This window comes from Sitophilus oryzae, unplaced genomic scaffold (genome assembly GCF_002938485.1).
Source record: "Sitophilus oryzae breed Bouriz unplaced genomic scaffold, Soryzae_2.0 scaffold_466_pilon_pilon, whole genome shotgun sequence".
Taxonomy (NCBI): Eukaryota; Metazoa; Arthropoda; class Insecta; order Coleoptera; family Curculionidae; genus Sitophilus; species Sitophilus oryzae.
In genome coordinates this window covers 2,984,340-3,007,961 of record NW_022147047.1, presented here as the reverse complement: position 1 = coordinate 3,007,961, position 23,622 = coordinate 2,984,340, and the positions used below count along the sequence as shown (strand labels likewise).

The 23,622-nt window shown below is 31.5% G+C and overlaps 1 protein-coding gene across 1 annotated transcript; it reads right to left on the bottom strand.

The window, feature by feature from the left end:
* Positions 1-7,010: 7,010 nt before the first annotated feature.
* On the bottom strand, positions 7,011-21,301 carry LOC115886025 (proclotting enzyme-like). Its single transcript, XM_030905055.1, has 8 exons — positions 21,086-21,301; positions 18,310-18,352; positions 15,019-15,181; positions 13,761-13,972; positions 11,823-12,028; positions 11,287-11,344; positions 11,046-11,204; positions 7,011-8,307 (listed from the first exon to the last, which is right to left on the bottom strand). The coding sequence occupies exons 1-7, from the start codon at positions 21,173-21,175 to the stop codon at positions 11,068-11,070; spliced, it is 909 nt and encodes a 302-aa protein (XP_030760915.1). The 5' UTR covers positions 21,176-21,301; the 3' UTR covers positions 7,011-8,307; positions 11,046-11,067.
* Between the last annotated feature and the right edge of the window lie 2,321 nt (positions 21,302-23,622).

Here is a 23,622-nt window from a genome sequence, read left to right as displayed (position 1 = left end):
AGAGACGTGGATCATATCTTATATTGGTGCGACAATAAGAATAAGAATTGAATCTTATTTACAATGCTTGTTTCGATGGTGAATTCAAATCTTATAGTGGCAAATGACATAACTATCGAGTATTTTGAAGCCGGACATACATTCTTGAGTGCGGATTAAGTACATCATGGCGTTGAAATGTCAATGAAACACGTGTCTGGGGGAAATGTTTATGACATGAAAAATGAAGACATTTTAAAATGGGTTAGTGGAGAAAGCAAATCAAGATTGAGAAATAAAGATAAGCCTTACCTTGCTGATATATCTGTTGTCCAATTTAGAAAAGGTAGCAGATCGATGTTCTATAAAAAAATATGACCGAGGAAGATTTTTCTGATTTTGGTTTTCTAAAGCTTCCGGATATCAGGCAAAGAAATCAAAATTTTTTAGAAAACTGGAAATAGAACGCTTTATGAAAGAAGCCGATGACAAAGAATTCCTGTTAGCTAAAGTTGCCTTAATCGTTGGAGTATTTGGAAGGGAAGAAACCACGTTTTTGACCGTAGATGCCATTAAAGATTGTCAGTCATTTATTAGTATGAAGATTCCGAATACAAAAACTCATTTTCCAAGAGTGTTTACGATTACTGAGGGACCAATAGATGGTATCAATTTCTTATATGTATTTCGTAAGTATTCAGAAAACCGAAAGAGCAAAAAAAATCGTGGGACAGAAAGATACGCCAAATAAGAAATTAAAAGCAGTTCACGTAGAAGCAGAAGCTACTAGCATTGCCAGTACCAGAAATTTACTTATTCCGACTTGCATTTCTCTTAGAAACGAAAAGTTGGATGCCTCTTGTAATCACTTTAATAATTTAAATAATGTACTTTAAGATTTATAATAAATAAATATTTTCATTGTTTCTAACGTTTCATTTTTTACTTTTAGGCAACTTTGTTTAGTTCAACAGTAATTTTATTGTTATTATATAGTTTAAATGTGTTGATGTTTGTTAAATATATTTTAAATTGTTATAAAATTCTGCATCTTTCATAGCAAATATTATTTTCGTTTTACAGCCATTTTTGCATTACAGCCGGTGCCGTTCAAAGCCTACTTGTTTTTTAAAGCGGGCGAATTTTTATATACTCTATATATCGAAGAGGAATCGAGCAAAATATCAAGTGTGTTATATTTTTGGAAAGGTAATTTTAAATTCTTTTCAATAAATTAAAAATATAAAGGGTGTCCCATATAAAAAATTAAATTTTCTGTTGATAATTCTTAAATTATTAATTTTAAAAAAACATACTTAAATCATTAAATTCTACGTAAAAAGATGCTTTGGAAATGTTTTCATAAAAATACAAAATTTTCCATAGCAAAAAAGTTACAGCGATTTGTTAAAACAAACAAAAATTTTTGACAAAAATTGAGCTCCAGACACCGATATTAGTTTTTGTCTATCTCCTATAGAACAGGGTGTTTCCATTTAAAAGCGTCGAATTTGATCCACCCTGTACATATACTAACATACCAAATCTCGGTTTTTTTATCCAAAAAAAATAAAAAAGTTATAGGGGTGAGACGCACACACTAAAAAAAATTGAATAAAATTTCATAATAAACATCCTAATGAGTCGTTATAAAAATCAATTAGTGTAGCAGACTTTTCATATACAGGATACGTGAAAATACATACAACAAAAAGCGGATCGTTACTGACCGATCTAGACTTCTTTCTATCCCTGTATATATAAAAAATAACGAAATTTCATAATGGACAGCTTAATAAGTCGTTTAAGTACAACAATAAGAAAAAAATTCATTTGTTGCAAACTTTTCGTATACAAAGTGCGTCATAATACATATAACAAAAATCGGATCGCTACTAACTGATCTCGACCTCTTTCTAACCCTGTACATATAAAAAATTCATTGAAACATGATACAACGTATTTTGACACACCCTTTCCTCTACAGGGTGAGTCAAAATATACGAAAGAGCTTACTTGGCCTTGTACAAGATAGCTTAATAGCCGCAAAAAATCATCGTAACTTTATAAGAATATTTTGAATGGGAAATATTATGTCCCTTAAGTGCTGTTAAGGTAAGTTTTGTTGATGTAGATAATATCTGTTTATATAAAAAATATTATTATATATTTTTTTACTTATGAAACCAGATATACTTTTTTACTTATGAAGCAAAAAAAAAGGAAAGCCTAACTCACGCTACAGGAGAAGCACCTTTTTCAATTATATCGCTAATAAACTAATGCTGTTACATCTATACATAAAAAATCTCCCTGTTAGTCGCATCGAAGCAACATCAACTGCACTTTTTATACCGCTCTATGCCCGATTAGACCCACATCCAGACCTTTATTCCTTTACTCTCACGCTTTTTCGAACTTATCAGCCATCCGTTTCAGATTTTCGTCCGTTTCTAGCCGTGTTTCATCCAGATTTTCCACGTTTCTTGGTGTGCACTTCACGGTGTTGCATGCGCGGCTTTGTTTTTCGCGCGATCCAGTCCGGAAAAGGATCAAACCGATCGGATACATACACACCTTTTCCCGTTTCCGGTGAGTTGGATTTTCGGCGCTGGATACGAATCCGGGGGCTTTGTTGTTAATTCGGGATCGGGTGGTTAGCACAGTTCGTCGGGCGACGATGATTGCATTTTCTGGATTATTCGCAAAGCGACAAAGTTGCGCGGATTTAGAGTGCACCCGGTGCATCCGAATCGGTTGTCAAAGCTGGATGCAGTGTTTCCAGTTATAATATTGACAATGGAGATTTTTTTTCTAGATGATACGGCTAACTTTGTATGGTCTGAAATGAAGTGAAGTGAGTTTTTTTTTTTCAATCTTGTAGTACAGACAAATTATTTTTGTTTACATTTCAATTCAAGCATTTTTTTGTATTTCAATATCTTTCGAGATTTGAATATACTACTGTTAGATACAAAAATAAACGCAACGGAGAAAATTTTGTTCAATTTTAAAGTGTTATTATTTTTGTTATGTTTAGCCCTATTTTCATGAATTTTTTAGCAAGCTGTACATAATTATATCAACCTTAATTATTCGTAAACTAAATTTTTTATAAACTTTAGTATTTGGCGTATTATACAGGGTTAATCGAGGGGTTGTTTTTATTTTCTAACTTCAAAACACCCTGTGCAATAATTTCGTGTGGGAACTGTCCTAAAATATAATTTTACCCTGTGCAGTAATTACGATCAATTTGCAATTTTTTCAATTACCATTACTTTTTGATGTAATTTTTTAATATCACGAGATAGTTTTTGATGACTATTGTCATAACGTCATATTACGCTGCATTAATGGATACTGTATAATAAATTAAAAATAAACGTTAAATACTAAAGATACAGTCCTGGTTTTAATAACGATAAGAGAACTAACGATATTAAAGAAAACATCTTTAATAATCAAGTATACAAACAGAAAAAAATTGTAAAGAATAACCTAATAAATTGTATTGCCTCCCTTTGGCTGTTATAACCGCCTGTATACAGGGTTTTTTCAAAAAATCCAAAAACACGTCAATTTTGTTTGTGAGGAGGACAACTTTTGACCCAAAAACGATTGCAAAATCTTCAACCCTCTAAGCGGGGGTGTCATCCCCCAACTTTTTTCAAATGGGAAGGGGATCAAGTGGCGCCGCAATGAAAAGAGCTGTCTATTCTCTATATTTCCTCGCCTCGTTTTTTAAAATCGGTCTAGTCATTGAGAAAATATGAAGGATTGAAATTTGAAAAGTTTATTTAAACATTTATCAGAGTAAATGATAAGGATAAATTCCTTCAACAACAACAAACAAAATTGACGTGCTTTTGGATTTTTTGAAAAAAGAATACCCTAGCCGTTATGCCTTGCGGAACGTTTTCGATAGGCCACCCTGTACTTCCGTTCATATTATCATTGAGGCTGCATATATCATATTGCGATATGTTTTCTCATTCTTCTTTAAGGACCAAACGAAGTTCATTTAATAAAGCTGGTAGCTCTTCGCGACCCCTAAACCTCCTGCCAAGCATTTCCGAAACGTCGAACATGATGGACAGTTCATAGTAGTATATAGTTCACAATAATCACCAAAACCGCCTTGTCATATTGAAAAACAACTTCAAAAAGAAATGATAATTGAAAAAATTGCAAATTGTTGATGGCAAGTTCATTTCGGCTTTAAAAATTAACCAAGGCATATATTGACATAATTCAAAAAACAAAATGCTCAGGAGACATGGTTCTGACCGTAAAATTATATTTTAGGAAAATTTGCACGCGAAATTATTGCACAGGCTGTTTTAAAGTTATGGTAAAAAACAACCAAATGGGAGGAGGGTTAATCACCCCGACCTTAGAGATCTATTGTATCCCTCTTCTTGAGTTATAACTCATCATAATATAGTCTCAGGGCTTTGACTAAAGACAGTAACTGAGACGGTTTTATAGAGGTTAGTTCTCCATCTCCGAAATCAGTCGTGCCAAAATTCATGGCATATCATGGCAAAATATGTAATTTATTAAAGTAGGTAATTTTTATTTTAATTTTATTAATTATGATTAATAAAATTGCGTTTATTTCATCATGATCAAGAGATAATTTTTAATTCACATTAAACGGCCTACACAATTTTGATATCAAAAGAAAAAAGGCAGTGGCGCAAATGTTTTTGGATAGGCCAGTTTTTGAAAAATATTATACTGATAACCCATATGCACGTCCCTGATGAATATGTCGACACTTTTTTAGCATTAAAATATATATTAAATTAACTTATTTACCCTCAAAATTTCATTCGAATCACTAAAAGTACTTGGAAAAAAATAATAATAAATCGAAAAAATATTAAGACTTTAACACCCTGTAGCTACGAAAAAAGCAGAGTCGGACCTACGTTGATGTGAAAAATAAATCTTATTTTGACGTGAGGAATCTCCCCACGAGAGATGGCACATGTTTTTTGAAATACCCTGTATATTGCTAGACTTTTTATAACCACCTTTTATTTCCGACATGTATATAAAATATTTAGGTAAAAGTGTGGATCCGGTGGCTGACCTTGAAGCCCATATTTGCTGCTTTTGATCATCGATACTACGCAAGCGCACATCGTCGATGTTGCCAAATTACAGTTTATTTTCGAATTATTTGCAGTTGAAAATTTTTTTTGCGTGTTAATCAATAATAATACAAATTCTATAATTAATTTTATAATTTCAGATTTATCTTGATATCCAAAATTAAGGTAAGAAGAATAATGAAGATTGTGAAATGAAAGTATTATGAATATATAAAATTGTAATAATAATAACATTTAGTTATATATTTACATTAGAATTAAAATTTATCATTTATGGATTTTTTCTTAATGGTTTTAAACTTATTAGAATTATTTTATTTCTTTTCATTAAAAGTTATTTAATTTCTAGTTATTTACAGGCAACAATAGTTTTGATTATATGTATTGATGTTTTGAAGTACTACCATGACGGGTCTTATTATAGAACAATAAACGTCAATCGGAGATAGAGGTAACACTAATGGGCTACCCTGTATATTTAAACAGAAAATAATTCTAATACTATAGTTGCTGTTTAGGAAAATATTCTTAAATAGTAAATATATATTAATGCCATAAATTTGTTTCATAGACCTTTAAAAAAATTGTAAATAATCTTCTACATACATAACCTTACATAAACTAAATTTAAACAATAACACATTATATAATACTGGAAATGTTCGAAAATAGACAAGACTATGTGGAAAGTTTGATTATTTTTCCGATTCACACTCTACATTCTATTTTCGTAGACATAATTGTTGTTGGTTGTAATAGAAGCTGCTAATATGCTTTCTCAATAACCTTGCATTGTTAAAGGTCAGTAATTCGCTTGTAACAATAATCTTATGTTATTTTTTTTAACCTTGTCTGGTGTTAAAAAAAGTGATGCAAAAATTCATGGTCAAAAATTCAATAATTCTTTTTATAATTTACATACAATATCAATAATTCAATAATATATTTATGTTGTTTGGTTGATTGAAAATTCATTTCCTAGATTATTTTTGGAACTTGTCAATGACAAAAATGCATTCAAGTTTCGTTTTAGATTTATTATGACATTTAAGAAATCCCTTAACCCAGTTGTGAATGTCAAGTTTTAAAAAGACAAAATCATTGTTGATAATAATATCTACAGGGTGATAATGAAAAAGCTTGATAATTTCAATCCAGTAATTTTATAAATAGTGCGAGCAATAATAGAGTACAATTTAAAAACGTTTTCTTAAATATAGAGGCCGAATCAAATATATTTTTACACCACAGCTGTAGCTTTTTTCAATAGAAAGTTGTTTTTCTTTCACTCTTTCGCTGCATTACATATATTTATAAAAATGATTTTTTTCGATCACCCTGTATATTTACAAATACTTTTTTATGTCAAAGTATCTGAAGAATTGCCTTTAAGTTACTGGACATATTTAAGGATCGCTCTGTATCTCTGTATAAATATGTAAATATTTTTTGTAGAGGACATCCAGTCTATAAATATATACAGTATGTCCACTGATGGTCTTAACAAAACGAAAATATACCGGGTGTTTCTCAAAAGTGGCTCACCCCTATAACTTTTTTATTTTTTCAGATAAAAAAACGACAGTTGGTTTGTTAGTTATATGACATAAATAAGGATTGATTGACGTATTCAATTTTCTTCTTTTACTTCCTGTTTCACTATAAGTGACCACAACTTTTGATTTTTAAATGGCACCCTTGGTATTTTTTTACTTTATTCGATAACAAATGATACTCTGGGTATTATCACATGTCAACTTTTGACACTTTCGCTTTAAAAAAATCGTATTTTAAATTTCAATCTAGAATGCTATCGCTGTGTTAAAAACACTAACTTTTAATTAAGGAGCCTTAGGAAAATAGTTTTGATCATCTAATGTCTCTCGTGTCTTGTCCTGGCTGGTTAAAAGATGCCCTAATTTTATTTTTAATCATATCTCAGTTTTTTCAAATGGAACAATGAGCTCATTAGTATATTTGGAAAAAAAAACATTTTTTCACGAATATGTATCTATTTGATTTTGTTATGAATATACAAATATACTAATGTACCAAATCTCGTTTTTTGTCTGAAAAAATAAGAAAGTTATAGGTGTGAGCCACTTTTGAGAAACACCCGGTATATTATTAACATTTCGAAAAAAATGCATTCTTTATATGTTTTTTTGGGTATTCTAATATAATTAATTCCGCTAATACTTTTTCAATTTCAAAAATTTCAAAAAATGTCTTTTTTTTTATTTCAAACTGATAATAAAAATGTTTTTTCTCTTATAAAGACGATCCGGGGACATACTGTACAGTTCGATATCGACCTTGTCTGATTGTTACGCAAACTGATATCAAAAATTCAGGGTTAAAGACACATTAAATTATATTAATTTTAATACAATAGGGATATAGTATTATATTGGTAGTTCCTAAAAGCTTCCTGTGTATCTTTTTAGAAATTATCAATGAGAAATGCATTTATATTGTCAACAAGTTCCATTGTGACAGTAAGGACAGTCCTTAACCCAGTTAAAAATTATCAATTTATAGGAAGTGAATAATGTTTTAAGTCTGTTTTAGTTATAAGAAAGTTAAATATCTGTCAAATATTTTAAAGCTTTTTCTTATAAAATATCGCAAATATTGCTCTTTTTATGTCCTATAAATATCAAATAATTTAATATTTGTATTAAATTCTCTAGAACATCAAACACTGAAAGGCATTTTTGTGACTTTTCTAAGACTATTTAATACAGTAATTATTAAATAATCTTATAACAAACCCAAAAAAACCGTAAATTTACAGAAAATTAAATAAATAGTACCTATCAACAACACATATATAGGTAATACAATATAATAATAATTAGAGACTGAATAAAGTAATAATTAAAATAGTAATTTCAATAACTTGGACAAAATGTTTAACGAGTTTTTTTTGTGTGTGTATTTGAATATTTATCTCCAATTATTATTTTTTACTTGCACGTATAGAATTACCGACCAAAAACAAATATTGTTTAAAACTAAACTTATATACCTGCCATTTAGTATCGTTTACTAAAAGATTTTTTTTATTTGTTCCGCAGTATTGATTCATTTGTCAATTTTTTTTACGTATTTTTATTTTTTTATTTCCATTGTATTCTATTTGTAACCTTCTTGTTTCTTTCAACTGGATTGGTTTTGTTCTATGAGAGTCCTACATTTTTACCTACAAATTACCAAAAAATACTTCTTAATCATTACAAAACTAATTTATCTTGATAAATAATTTTAGAATATTATTACCTACTCTATAACATAAATAGAAAAACCTTTCTGTACTACACAAAATCGGCCACCTTAAAAAAAATTTAATGTATTTTTAAGTTTAATATATTTTGTTCTAGTTGGCCGATTTTGATGATTTTTTAAGCAGTATGTATCTCTTTCTAAATTAAAAATGAAAGTTCGCATCTTTCTATTATACGAGGGAAAACAAAATGTTGATATTTTGGTAAAAGTTTGAAACGCCCTGTGGAATATGTTAACAAAGCAAGGAATTTAAAAATTAATTTATTTTCTAGGTACATATCTTTTTTCCCTAGTTTGTTTTTTGATTCATCTCAATAGCTTGAGTGTTATTCGAAGTATTCGTTTTTGAATAAGACAGTAACGATTTAGAGCAATTTTAGCATACCTTTGCTTTTGGGCCATCGACCCATTTATAATAGAGTAAGATCCCAGAGCGATCAGACATAACTTATTTTCACTAAGATGAAACCTTAGGTAGTGCTCTCATGTGCTGATTTTTACATATGTTATTAAGACAGCTATTATAAAGATATATTTAATCAGTCAGACAGATTGTAATGACCAAACATCCTCTAAACACAAAAAATATTCAGCCGTGACTATGAGCGCGGGGGAACTATGCGTTTCCCGAGTAAAGTATTTAAATATTTTAAAAATACTGCTTTCGATTTAATATTTTTGCATACTTATGGACAATAATACATACTTATGGAGCCGATCGGCCGACTATTTGATTGCATGTGAGCACGGCTCCATAAGAATTATATTGTTTACAAATCTGCAACTAAATAGTTGGCCGACTAAGAATTGCATGTTTGCCCAGGCTTAGTTTCCAATATTTCCTCTTACCAAACTATTTAAAAACGTAAGTCAGAGAATTCAAGGTGTCTTAGGTGTCTTGTGTTTCAAATTAATATTTTTTTTAGAAAATATGCCATAATTGTTTTGAGTAGTTTATATTCAATAAATTAATTTACTTTGATAATTATTAATTATTACTTTAAAAAACAGTAGTTAAATAGAGATGCAAAAATATTAAATCGAAAGCAGTAAGTATTTTTAAAATATTTAAATACTTTACTCGGAAATAGGGAATGCCATCCCGTCAATGCTGGATCCCGCAAATGCGGGATCCCTCTTAGATTCCGCGGGATCGAAGTTGCGGGATTTATCATGGGGAATCCGCGGGATTGGCACATTACTACTGGGTAACCGAATCGATCTCGATCAAGGTCAAACCCCTTCATTCCGGACCGATGAGTCGACGCTCGAAACCCGGGGGACCCGTTTAACTAGTACTTGTGGACAATTTCGTCAAATAAACTGCCGGACATTATTATCGGCACAAGCAAAATTTTAGGGTAAATTTAAAGTTGAATATCTCTTGAACTAAAAAAGATTTTGGAATGCGGTTTGGACCAGGTTTTAGATGCATCTATTGTGATTAAGTTGCTATTGGTTTTCGAAAATATATTTAGCGAATTCTCATATACATTATAAGAGAGTAAAAATTTGGTCATGAATCTTTTTACCGCAAATTTACGAGTTTTAAAAAATCGAAATTTTTACCAAGTACGACTAATCTGTATTGAAATTAGAAAAAAACAATTTGATCGATTTTTTAATTTTTTTTATTATAAGGAAAATTGACTTTTTTCTAAAAATATGCATTTTTAGTCATATATATGGTCCTAAGTGGTACAAAAAGTTTTGTACATTCTCCATATGCCAAAAAATTATTGATATAGAGTGTATCTAAAAGCAGATAACTAACACAAGTTAAAAAACTTCAACATAATATAATTAATAATATTTTTATTTATAAATTAAGTAGATAAATTGTAATAAAATTTAAGTTTATTTAATATTAAATATATTTTTTGAACACCCTGTATAAATCGGTCCAAATTTCTGTATAGCTAGTTTAAGATACACGCTATATCAATATATTGTGGGCCTATGCAAAATGTACAATGCTTTTTGTACCATTTAGGACCAAATGTATGACTATTGCTTACAGTCCCGCAGTTTTGCGGATCCGCGGGATTGATTATTTTAATCCCGCGGGTTTGCGGGATTGAGATTGTGGTGCGGGATTGCATTCCCTACTCGGAAACCCATAGTTCTCCCGCGCTCATAGTCACAGTTGAATAATATTTTGTGTTTAGAGGATGTTTGGTCGTTACAAATTGTCTGACTGATTAAATATAACTTTATAATAGCTGACTTAATAACATATGTAAAAATCAGACATGTAAAAATAAGTAAAGTTCATTTATTTCTTTTAGTTACCTTTCTCATTTGGTATCTGCCAAGGTTTCACAGGGCGAACCCCACACAAACACACCGGTATTCAAAGCACATGAGAACACTACTGAGAGCCTAAGGTTTCATCCTTGTAAAAATAAGTTATGTCTGATCGCTCTGAAATCTTACTTTAATAGGAAGAGACACTAAAAAGTCAAGTAGTTTAGCTACAAATTGCTTAAACATTTATCAAACATTTATCAAACATTTATCAAACATTTATCAATCTCGGTCCTCTAAAACACAACAAATAAAACTTTAAAATATATCAAAATTTTATTGTGCCCGTTTTTCGTGCCAGTAAGTGTATATTTGTTAGTCTAATTTTTATACGTGACATGCTTTTACCCCTCTGATTTGTACAGATGTCTTAAAAAAATCTTCCTCCTTTTTGACATATGCAGTCGCCTTCGAGTTGTTCTTCAATCCAATGAAGATAGTTAGCTACTTTGGTGTAGATTCCTGGCAAGTTTGGTCTGGCACATCCTCTACCCCATGACACGACACCTGGCGCCAAACACAAACAACAATAATTATTTTTTTTTGTTTACGAAGAATCACTCAAAATAAATATATCATTCATAATTACCAATGATTTCCATATCACCCAGGCTGTTGCTGAGTTGCAAAGGACCACCGCTATCTCCCTTAAAAGAAAAATATGAATAAAAAATAAAAATGTATGTTAAACAGCGGCGTGCGGTGCATGGAAGCGGGGGAAGCACCGCTTCCCTAAACTTTTTAAAGATAAAAAAAATAAATAGTTAAACGTTAATAATACTGTTACTTTATAACAAAAGATTAATTTAATTTGTTAAAATTATTTATTTGAAACCTTACATAAACGTAGTAAATTTAATTAGCCTTTTACCGCATGGATGCGCGCCTGGAAATCGCCGCCGGTCGCCTATCCCTCCTTCATGTAGGTGTTATTGACCTCGAACGCAAACGACAAATTTAATAATAATAAGGCCGCCTTCCTCGACTTGTGGACAATAATTTCGACTGTGTTTGTGATGTATGCGTGTTTAAAAGTAATGTCTCGAAATAGGGTTTTTTACCGATTCGCTTCCCCGCCTATAATTGTCACCGCACGCCGCTGATGTTAAATTTATTTTCATTTACTTGACATGCGTCAATTTGTCCTTCGACGTAGCCGGCGCAAAACATATTTTCGGAAATCTTCCTTTCACCGTATCCGGAGTTGTAGCATTCCTGTTTGCTCCAGACTGGAACGGCGACTTTCCTGAGGACGTCGGAAGTGTCACCGCGTTCTTCTGTTTTGCCCCATCCTGCGATTATGCCGACTCTACCACTGTAATCTACAAAATCTACAAAAAAAGAAATCAAATCAAATTACATCAAAAACATCGACTATGTTTTTCTTTTTATACTTTGAAAAAAAGATTGGTAGACACTCAAAAAAATTCACTCCAAGTATGAGCTTTTAATTTGAATAGGAAGGTCCTGTGCCTTTCAGTTTTCTATTATTTGGAAAAAATATCTCGTCTCACATATTTATAGGAAATTGAATTCTCTACAAAAAAGGTCTCTCACAATTTTTTCGTAAACCTCACTCTTCGAAAGTTATTAAAGGTTGAAGTTTAATTATTTTAGTGCAGATTTCTTTTTTCTCGTGAATTTTATAACGCGTTAACAAAAAATCATCATGATACGAGCAACTCATGGTTTTGTGGTAAATTCACTGCTCTACAAAAAAGGTTTCTTATGATTAGTCGATTAAATTGACCGTTTAAAAAATATTCATCGTCAAACTTCAAGGCACAATAATTTTAAGTTTTTGATTAATATTTCGAAAACAATTCCAATTTATTTTTTGAATTTCGGGAAAATTTGTACAAATTTGAGTGTCTATGAACAAAGAAATGTTTTAAACTTTTGTTGTTATGTTTGGGTACATTGAAACAAAAAATTATTGCATTTTTTCTAACATAGTTTTCCAAATAGTGGATACCGAGATATGAATTTTTCTTTCTAATAATAAGAAAAAAATAGAAAACTGAAAGGCAGAGGACCTTCATTCATCGGCAGATGATTAAAACTGTTTTAATCATGTGTTGTCCAGTGCAAAAGTAAATTGTTTTGGTGTGTTGTAGTGAATTAGTGTTTTATTTTCCTGTTGTAACATTAAACGTTCCAACCACTAACTGTAATACTCGAAGAAATTTCTCAGAACGACCGAGAGAAATCAAAGAGTTTCCTTGATTTAAGTAAGAACAATCTTCGGTAATCTCAGTAAATTGAAGCTAAGTATAGTGTACCCATTGTTGCTCGATATACAGGATGAGTTTTAAATAAGTGAAAATATTTTTAGGGGTAGCATATTTCGGCCCAAGAAACGCGATTATAATTTTTTTTTTCGAAAATTTGGAATTTTTTGAAAAAATTTTTGGATATACTTTTAGTTAAAAAACATAATTTCTTGATAATATGGCAACATGGTTAATAGATTAGATTTACAAAAAAGAAAACCAAGAAAAGATCCGTGGTTCTCAAAATTTAAGCAAAAAAAAAATTTTTGGAAATTTTCAAAATAAAATAACTCTGTTATTTTGGACTTATTTGAAAAACGGTAAAGAGAAAATATGTTTATTTTCTCGAGATCTACCAGCCCTGAAAATATTTGCACTTATTTAAAAAGACTCACTGATATGTATTATTACTTACGGTACAATGTATTATTACTTACACGGTAGTAGCGTAACGCGCGTCCAGTGTAAAAGTAAAAGTGCTTTGGTGTATTGTGGTGATTTAGTGTTTTATTTTGCTATGTAACACCAAAGGTTCCAACCCCCAACTGTAACTTTTTATATTGATACATTAGAAATTGTTAAAAAAATTATTTGTGACATTGAAGAATGAACTTTTTTTGTGCCTCGCTTTGGAGCACAAAGTCAAATTTACAGCCTCGCCACCAGAGGTATCATTTTTACTCCTAATAAAACAATGCACTAGTGTTTAGTATAGTAAATAGTAAATTTTGACAGATCCTCGGAAGTATCCAATCAAAAAAATATATTTTAAACCTTCTATGTTACTTACCGGCATTTGGCAGGCATACAGGATTCATTTTGTCACTGAAACTGATCGGTATGTCCATTTCCAATATGGCGATGTCGTTGTTGTACGTGGACACGTCAAAATGTTCGTGCTTTTTGACAGATCTCAGTCTCCTCACCTCTATGTGATTGAATCGGTCTGCTGATGTCCGGTCATGGTCGCCAAGCGTCACTGATAGGTCCCTTACGTCAAATCTAATTGCATAATATGTATCAATTACATTGGACACATTCTCTATTTATATAAGATAAAAATATATATATACATATATATATATATATATATATATATATATATATATATATATATATATATATATATAATTTCGAAAAATCGAAAGTAGAGAAAAAATTTAAAAAAAAAACTAAAAAGTAAAAAGAAAATTGTTTTGCTTGTCGTAAAGGGGGGAACCAAGCTCCACTCCCACAACCGGTTTCTGGGCCTACCCTTCATCAGGTGGGCTGTCCAGGGGCTGGTTCTCACCGATACGGCAAGCAAAACTTCTTCTATATCTACAGACGATGTCGTAAAGTGTCGGTGAGATATTAATGCATCTCCCGTCAAAAGATGGTAAAAGCGTTTTTCAAATGAACAGACAACAGATGGACCACCAAAAATACAGCATTTAATAGCATGGTACCCACGAGGAATCAAGACCTAGAGGAAGACCAAACTTGAGATAGGACCATGATATTAGAATTAGCAGGGATAAATTAGAACCGCATAGCCAACAATTGGCCCAACTTCAAAGAAAGTATCTAAATATGTGAGGGAGACTACATCATAATTGGAAATGGTTGAATAAGCTAAAAATGATGATGATGATGAAACATCGATCTCATCTAAGTTACTGCCAGTTGCAGTCATCAGAGCTGCTAAAAAATCAATCAAAGTCCTAAGTCATATGTAAATTCAAAAAGATTTAAATCTTAAAGCAGTTTCAACATAAAGTTCAATTGATTTAGTACTTGTCTTAAATCATTTTCTTTCAAGTCATTTCGTGGTAGTTTCGAGTACCCGTAATACACATTAGTGATATCCCCGTTCTGAACCCTAGTGGTTATATCACAATCTCTAGATTCGAGTTCTTTACAAAAGATATATCCGTGTTGCAGTTACTAAGCTAGAAATCTATGGTATTTCTAGAAAATTTTAAAATAAGAATATTTAGACTTTACTTCTTATTTCATTAAAATTACTATCACGGAAATTACCAAAAAAAAAACATGGTCATATTTACCCATTCACACAATGTGCTGCAGTTATCAGATGTTTTCTGGATATAAGAGCAGCTCCACAGTGGTACTCTCCACCGTGGCTCAATCCAGCGATCCAAGGGAATTCGTGCAATCTTGTAATGTTTCCTCCCACTACCCGCATCTGTCTTCTGACCATTCCGCAATCTACAAGAAAAAAACCATCTGTCAACAAATTAGTGATGGGTTGTTATTTAACTATCTGTTATTTTATAACAATTATTTATAAATAACATAACGCAACCGTTACTACTTCTAAAAAATAACAGATATAAAATAACGACACGTAGAGATCGGCCGCTCGTGAAAGGAAAAACGAAGTTGGCGCTCTGCATCACCTCGAAATTCTATGCTGCTCGAAGCAATTCCAAAAAACAACTAGTATGGATGGAAAACATGTTATTTCGTCAACCATCGATACAGGCGGCGAGACAACGGACAACGGAGTGACGAAAGCGCTACGACGAACGTAGCTGCTTCGGTCGATACCGATACCGTCAATGGTCGTATTTACAACAGCTTAAAAATAATAGGATATAAAAGAAGCAGGTTTTTTGAAACAGTTGCGGGCATAACGCCTGGCGGTGGAGATAACAGGAGTGGGAAAGGAACGCTGCTGCATCGGTCGATTGTCGATGGAGGCTCGCAACGGGTTGGAGAAGCAGTCATTTTAGATATGTTGTTTTTCAACCTGTTACAAGCATAACAGGGCGGCGGACGAGATAATAGGTGTGGAAAAGGAACGCTGCTGCATCGGTCGATTGTCGATGGAGGTTCGAAACAGGTTGGGGAATAACGCATCAGTTGTTTTAGATACATTCTGTTTCAACCTGTTACAAGCATAACGGACGGAGGTCGAGATATTATGGCGCTGTATGTTTCAGTACTTACTTATTAAGTTTCAATATTTAGGTATATATTTATTCTGAAAAATTTTCAGAATAATATTTTAAGATTTTTAAAAATGTATACAGGGTGTTTTTGAAAAATCTGGTCATTGATTAATCACGATCCTGCTTAAAGCCCTTGACGTAAAAAAGCTGATTTTTGGAAAACGGATTGACTTTAGTGTGTAGAGGTTCGATAAGAAGGGATTTTTCGAAACTCGAATTCTAAGGGGGTGAAACTACTCTGAAGTATTAGAATATTTTTATTTAAAACCGGTGAGTTTTTCGGAAAAACTCTTAAAACACGTATATTTTAATATGTTGTTTTACATATTTTAGAGATTTTTAAAATATATACAGGGTGTTTCATAAAATATAACCATTGAGTAATCACTATTCTGCTTAAACTGCTGGACGTTTAAAGCTGATTTTTGCAAACGGATTGACTGTGGGGTTGAGGTTCGATAAGGAGGGGTTTCTCGAATCTCAAATTCCAACAGGGGTGAAAACGCCCCTCAAATATTACAAAATTTGTTATTTAAAAACGGTTAGTCTTTCGGGAAAAACGCCTGGACACGCATAATTTATTTTGTTTTTTTTTTTTACATATTTTGAAATTTTTAAAAAATCATACAGGGTGTTCCAAAAAGTTGAGTAATTGATTAACCACGATTCTGCTTTAAACTGCTCGACGTTAGAAAGCTTATTTTTGGCAAATGTGAGAAAATTTTATCCAGTTTGTATGTTAATGGAAATTCTTGTTTTGCTTTATCATCACCATTAGAAATTATAAATTCGACGCGAACGAAGTCGCGGGTACACGCTAGTTTAAGTGTAAAATTAATTCGAACTCGAACTTTCGAAGTGTGTAGTTGGTTTACTTATGAAGAATATACTACACATTTTCTTATACTGCTATTTTTTGACCGCAAATGGTAAAATCATAACTAAGAGCTTCTCGCCCGTCGAGTGAGATACACCCTGTACACTGCTACGCAATTCAGGATCTAGGGCGTAGGTATATACTATAGACGAGTGGCCGAATTTTGGCTTTTTTTATATCGCAATTTGTAAACAGCGCTTATTTGTAAATAACCACCGTTTTTAGAGAGGTATTTTAGATAACAATCGATATTTAGAAATGTTTTGACACCCTGGAAATACTACCACCGAACACGTCATTGTTGCAACTTGCAACTGCGTTAATACGCCTGGCGATGACCGTCTCCATACTCTTTCAGATATTTAGCAGTAAAATAAAGAAACCTGTTATTTTTAAGCTGTTATTTTAAGCTGTTTTTTATAAATAACTATAACAGTTTCAACTGTTATCTAAAAATAACAGTTTTGCCCATCACTACAACAAATGTAATTTGTTGTTGGTTATAATAGAATAGAATGGCAAAATAAAACACTAGGTCACCACAATATACCAAAACACACAAATCATCAGCAGCTGATTAGAACTAAACTAATATCTACAAATGGAGCGTTTATATAGGCGCTCAGTTGGCGCCGACCAAGCGTGGCAGAACTAGCCAAGAGAATCAAAAGCAACCGATTTAATAATTAATTACCGAAACTGGAGCAATAGGAACAGGAAACTGGAGGAATTAGACTTTCATATGCATCAAATTGCCTGTAATTTGCGTCTTGTTTAATTATTAATATCTTATACAATGATCTTTATCGCCTGAATGTTAATATGCTGAGCATCGCAAGATTTATCCGGTCTACCATATGTTATCTGAGTCATATGTTCTTTAACTCTACTTAATATACAGGGTGGTCCGAACTGTATTCCGGAAACTTCAGCAGCATATTCTGCAGACAAAAATAAGTAAAAAAGTCCGTATAAATGTATGTCCTAAAATGCTTAGTTTCGAAGATACAGGGTGTAGAAGTTTCATTTTTATTTCGATTTTTTCCAAATAATTTCTGAAGCAACCTGTACCTGTATAAAAATACTGAGTAAAAAAATATACATTTGTGACATTTTTTACGTAAAAAAGGTCTCTTAGTAAAAATCGCTACGAGTAATACAGTAAAAACACGTGTAGGTGGCGCCCCATACAAATAGGAGTCATATTGACATCAAAATCAAATTTCTCATGTTAAAAAACTCCCAGACACCAATTTTTATCCAAATATTGACATTACATCAGGAATTACTTGGAAAAAAATCGAAATTTCTACACCCTGTATCTCCGAAACTAAGCATTTTTGGACATGCATTTATACGAACTTTTTTACTTATTTTTATTTGCAGAATGTGCTGCCGAAGTTTCCGGAATACAGTTCGGACCACCCTGTAGATCTAGTTTGCCCTAATATGTGGTTTGGTAATGAATCAGATATAGTATTTTTTTTAATTTATATAAAACTTACCACAATTGCATTGACTTGCTGATCTTCTATGTCTTGTTTCATTCTAAAAAAAATATTTTTTTTTATAAAAATTTCCTGTTAATAACTATGTTTAAATGTGAATAATGATAATAAAGATAATAACTAAATTATTGTGGCTTCGGAATTAGCACATCAAACAATTTTCCACTGCAGAGATTTTCAAGCTGTATAGGTATAAGTGGTGTATTGTTTAAAAAAACTATGTCAACTGCATTAATGTAATATTATAAATATCTACAGGGTTCGGCTATGGAGCAAAGGACATCCTAGAATAAAAAACTTGGGAATCTTGAAAGTTTGCTTAAGTGCAAACCTAAAATATGTACTAGGATGTATTTAAGGAAAATATTTTAGCATCCTCCGGGTGGCTCAAAAAAATGCGAGTGGATCGGAATTATTTTTTTTAATGAAACACCCTGTATATTATTGCATTTTTGGCTTCTTTTCAGATTAATTTGCATAATCCTAAGATATGAGTAAATATATTTCGATAGTTTCAGAGATATTAATAAGTAAATAAAAAATATATATATTTTTAGCCTTTCTTAAAAAATTATTAAAAATACAAGAACTGTCCTGAAATCAAAACTATATTAGGCATTTACTTTAGATGATCTATATTTACTTTACTATAAATATCGTAACCTTAAATCATACAGGGTGTTCAAAATTCTACGGCAAACTTTGTAAAATATAAAATTATTTTTTTTAAATAGAGAATTAAAAAATTAACATTTTTTGTCTTTAGTGTATTTCAAAAATTTTAACGGTTTGGCAGATATTCGCGGTATTAGCTTACTTCGGGTTTTTCTTATTACCGATTCTGAACCGTCCTAGAACTGTGATGCGTATGCGCAGAAGGAAATATGAAGACATTTCATTTGCGCATGCGCTGCAGAGTTCTACAACGGTTCAGAGTCGGTAATAACAAGAACCCGAACAAAGCTATTATCTCATATGGTTCTTTCAACGGTAAAATACGAGAGAAAAATCATTGGGTGGTTTTGATAAAAAAATTTCTGTGGAAAACGCCATATGAAATTATAAACCCGCGAAAATCTGCAAAACCGTTAAACATTTAAAATACTTTAAATATAAAAAAAGTTAATTTTTTAATATTTAAAAAAACGAAAAAAAATTATTTCATATTTTAGAAAGTTTGGCTCAGAATTTTGAACATCCTGTATGATTTCAGAATACGATAGGTATAGCAAAGCAAGTACAGGCCATCTAAAATAAATACCTAATATAGTTTTGATATCAGAACACTTCTTGTATTTTTAATAATTTTTTTAAAAGAGCTGATAAATCTATACTAATATAATAAAATCCTTAAGTGACTGACATACTGATTAATCACGATCCTGCTCAAACCACTCAACGTAAGAAGCTCAATTTTGGCATACAGGTTGATTCTAGGCTGTAGAGTTTCGATAAGAAGGGATTTTTCGAAATTCCAGTTCCAAGTGGGTGAAACCATCCCTTAAATATTACAATATTTTTTATTTAAAAAACGGTCAAGTTTCCGAAAAAACACTTAAACACGTATATTTTATTTTGTTTTTTTACATATTTTAAGATTTTTTAAAAATGTATACGGGGTGTTTCGAAAAATCTGGCCATTGATTAATCACGATCCTGCTTAAAGCGCTTGACGTAAAAAGCTGATTTTTGGAAAACAGATTGACTTTAGGGTGTAGAGGTTCGATAAGAAGGGATTTTTCGAAACTCGAATTCTAAGGGGGTGAAACTATCCCTCAAATATTAAAATATTTTTTATTTAAAAACCGGTGAGTTTTTCGGAAAAACTCTTGAACACGTATATTTTATTTTGTTATTTTACATATTTTTAGAGTTTTTATAAATTTATGCAGGGTGTTTCATAAAATATGACCATTGAGTAATCACGATTCTGCTTAAACTGCTTGACGTTTAAAGCTGATTTTTGACAAACGGATTGACTGTGGGGTGTAGAGGTTCGATAAGGAGGGGTTTCACGAATCTCAAATTCCAAGAGGGTGAAAACGCCCCTCAAATATTACAATATTTGTTATTTAAAAAACGGTTAGTCTTTCGGGAAAACGCTTGGACAAGCATAATTTATTTTGTTTTTTTACATATTTTGATATTTTTTAAAAAATCATACAGGCTGTTCCAAAAAGTTGGGTAGTTTCTTAACCACGATTCTGCTTAAACTGCTTGACGTAAAAAGCTTATTTTTGGCAAACGGATTTTTCGAAAGTCAAATTCCAACGAGATGAAACTACCCCTCAAATATTACCAAGTTATTATAATAATATCGCCATATTGTTTTTTCTCATGCTGACATAAATGTGAGAAAATTTTATCCAGTTTGTATGTTAATGGAAATTCTTGCTTTGCTTTATCATCACCATTACAAATGATTAATTCGACGCGAACGAAATATGGTACACCTTAGATATATATATATATATATATATATATATATATATATATATATATATATATATATATATATATATATATATATATATATATATATATATATATATATATATATATATATATTTTTTTTTTTATTCATGAATATCTCCGTAACTATCAAAACATATTTACTCATATTCTAGGGTTATGTAAGATGGTCGCAAAGAGAGCCAAAAATACAATAATATACAGGGTGTTCCATTTTAAATAAATCATCTCCATCCGAAGAACCGAATAATTCCGCCAAAATTCAAATTAAATCGAAACGGATCAACTAAAAAGTACTTACCTGTAAAGGTACACTTTGAATATGTTCCAATAAAACACAAAAAACAATCACTAACACTATGAAAACCCTTTCTTGTTTGAATTGGTTCATTTTTCCGGTTTGTTTTGGTTTTTTTCTTGTTTTAAAATCAAGTGACAGAGCGGGTAGTACTCTTGTTTGGACACCGCACGCAACGAATTGACGGAAGGCGACAAGGAACCATTATTTTTTATACGATTGCCGAGCTGCATAAGCGTACGGCTACGTAACATTTTTTTCAAAGTCGCTCCTCTTGGAAGGGATCGAGAGATTACCTTAGGCCTTGGCCCTGGCAGCGATGAATTTGATATTTCGTAAGGTGATTCACAATGGCAGCCTTATCGGTAGTACGGCCCTGGCCAGGGTTGGGTTTCACGGTAGTAAATTGTTTATTTATTACTCTAGTTTGATAAACGGGGTGAATAAATAAAAGGAATTAAACAATTTTTTTTTATTTTTGTAATTGCTTAAAATATCTTATTTACAACCACATGTGATATAGATATTACAGGATATTACCGATATTTAAAAAACTTTAGCAAATGTTACATCTGGGGGAACTCGAGCATCCTTTTGTCCATCCTCTTCTCGAAGGTATTAGCGGTACTTTTGACCACCCTGTAACTTCGTTGTGGATAAAGCAAAAATATTAATTTATCCAACAGCCAATACTTATACAGAACTAGTGTGGTAACTAGTGTGTTATAACTTCAAAGCCACACCATTTTATAGAAATTATTAAGCTTTTTTCATAAATTACTAATTCAATTACTTATAAATCTGTAGAATAGACTTGAGCATTGAATGCTTAGTCCATAAAGAATGATGGAACAAATTTCTTCTGTAGTTCAAAGAAGTAAGCAAGCAAGATAGTTTCGTTTATACCTTTGACATGTTTTACTTTCATCCACTCTTCAAACGCCTTGAATTCCCTATCATAGTAAAATTGACAAGAACATGATTTTCAATAAGCATTGGTAAAATCATGAATTGAACATTTTTAAAGTTGAAATATGGGTTATAACGAAAATCCAAAACAAAAGTCGTTAGAAAACTAGAATTAATCGATTTGATATTATCTGATTTTATACAATAATTCAAAGGTTATAAATTATTGCTAGTCAAACTTCTTTAATATCGATAGTGATTCACTCACCGTTATCACAACATTTTTTTATAAACTTTAAATGTTTGATTTTAGTGGTCTTTTTAAGCTCATAACGAAAGGAAAAAATTAAAAATCTATATGGATTAAAAGTTAAGTTTATAGCCGCTCCCGGTAACTGACTTTCCAGTCGACAAAAAGTTAGAATACTAAAAATAACCGATTTGATATTGTCTTCTTTTATTTACATACAAAATTTGTGAATATCGCCAGCCAAACTTCTTTAATATTGAAACTAAGTGAGTTTCGAACTTCCATTGTCTTTATTTATTTTGATTAGCACAACGTTTCGGTCAGAAGTTAGCAAGTATAAACTTGAGTTTACACTATTCTAGCATGAAAACTGGAAGGATAGATTTCATATATTTAGATATTTTTATTCTTAACAGTCCATTTTACTAATCCGAAAAAGTAGCAAAATAAGCGTTCGGCATTTAACGTTTTACGTAAAACTGGCCAGATATTTTTACACAAATGAAGAAGGAAATTAAAGATAAAGGATTATACTATATCCATATTGTAGAACATTTTTAGACAACTTCTTTATTTTTAAGATTTTGATGGTCAAACATCAACAAAATATTCCTTATGTTTGGACTAAATTTTCTCGAAAATAAAGAAATAATTTAAAATTCCGTTAGAATACGGAAATAGATTGAAGTTTTGTGATTACAGTGATATATAATTTATATGGTTTTGTAGCAAATTGCTCGCTATTTTATGGCAAATGCTGAAGCCCTGCAAACCTTAATAAAGCCTTAATCAAAGCACGTGTGTTTGAAATTTTGGGTGTGGCTTACCACGACAGGATCGGGCTAAGCCTTAGTGTGCGAACACAGTGCAAGCAGGTTTGCCGCTTACTGGTAGTTAGCGCCAATCTGGGCACCTATTCTTGACATCGTTCGCAACTTTGCGTATACGCATCACGTGTATCGTTATAAACAGGGTATCCCAGAAATAAGTGCAATTATTTTAAAGGGTGTTAGATCTCGATAAAAGAAACATATTTTCTCTTTATCGTTTTTCATATAAGTCCAAAATAACGGAGTTATTTTATTTTAAAAATTTCCAAAAAAAAATGATTTTTTGCTAAAATTTTGAGAACCACTGGATCTTTTCTGGATTTTCTTTCTTGTAACTTTAATCTACTACCTATGTTGCCATATTATCAAGAAATTATTTTTTTTTGATAAAAACTAAAAAAAAATCCAAAAAAATTTTCAAAAAATTCCGAATTTTCAAAATAAAATTATTTAGACAAAAACCTCATAGGCGTGTTTCTGGGGTTGAACTATACTACCAGTTAAGTTAAAATACTTGCTCTTATTTCTGGGACACCCTGTATATGGGTACA

Coding starts and splice junctions, on each gene's coding strand:
- LOC115886025 (XM_030905055.1), bottom strand. CDS start 21,175: ATGAACCAATTCAAACAAGAAAGGGTTTTCATAGTGTTAGTGATTGTT. Junction 15,182..18,309: donor AGCAAGTCAATGCAATTGTG/GTAAGTTTTATA, acceptor TTTTTCTTGTAG/ATTGCGGAATGGTCAGAAGA. Junction 12,029..13,760: donor TGTATGCCTGCCAAATGCCG/GTAAGTAACATA, acceptor CTTTTTTTGTAG/ATTTTGTAGATTACAGTGGT.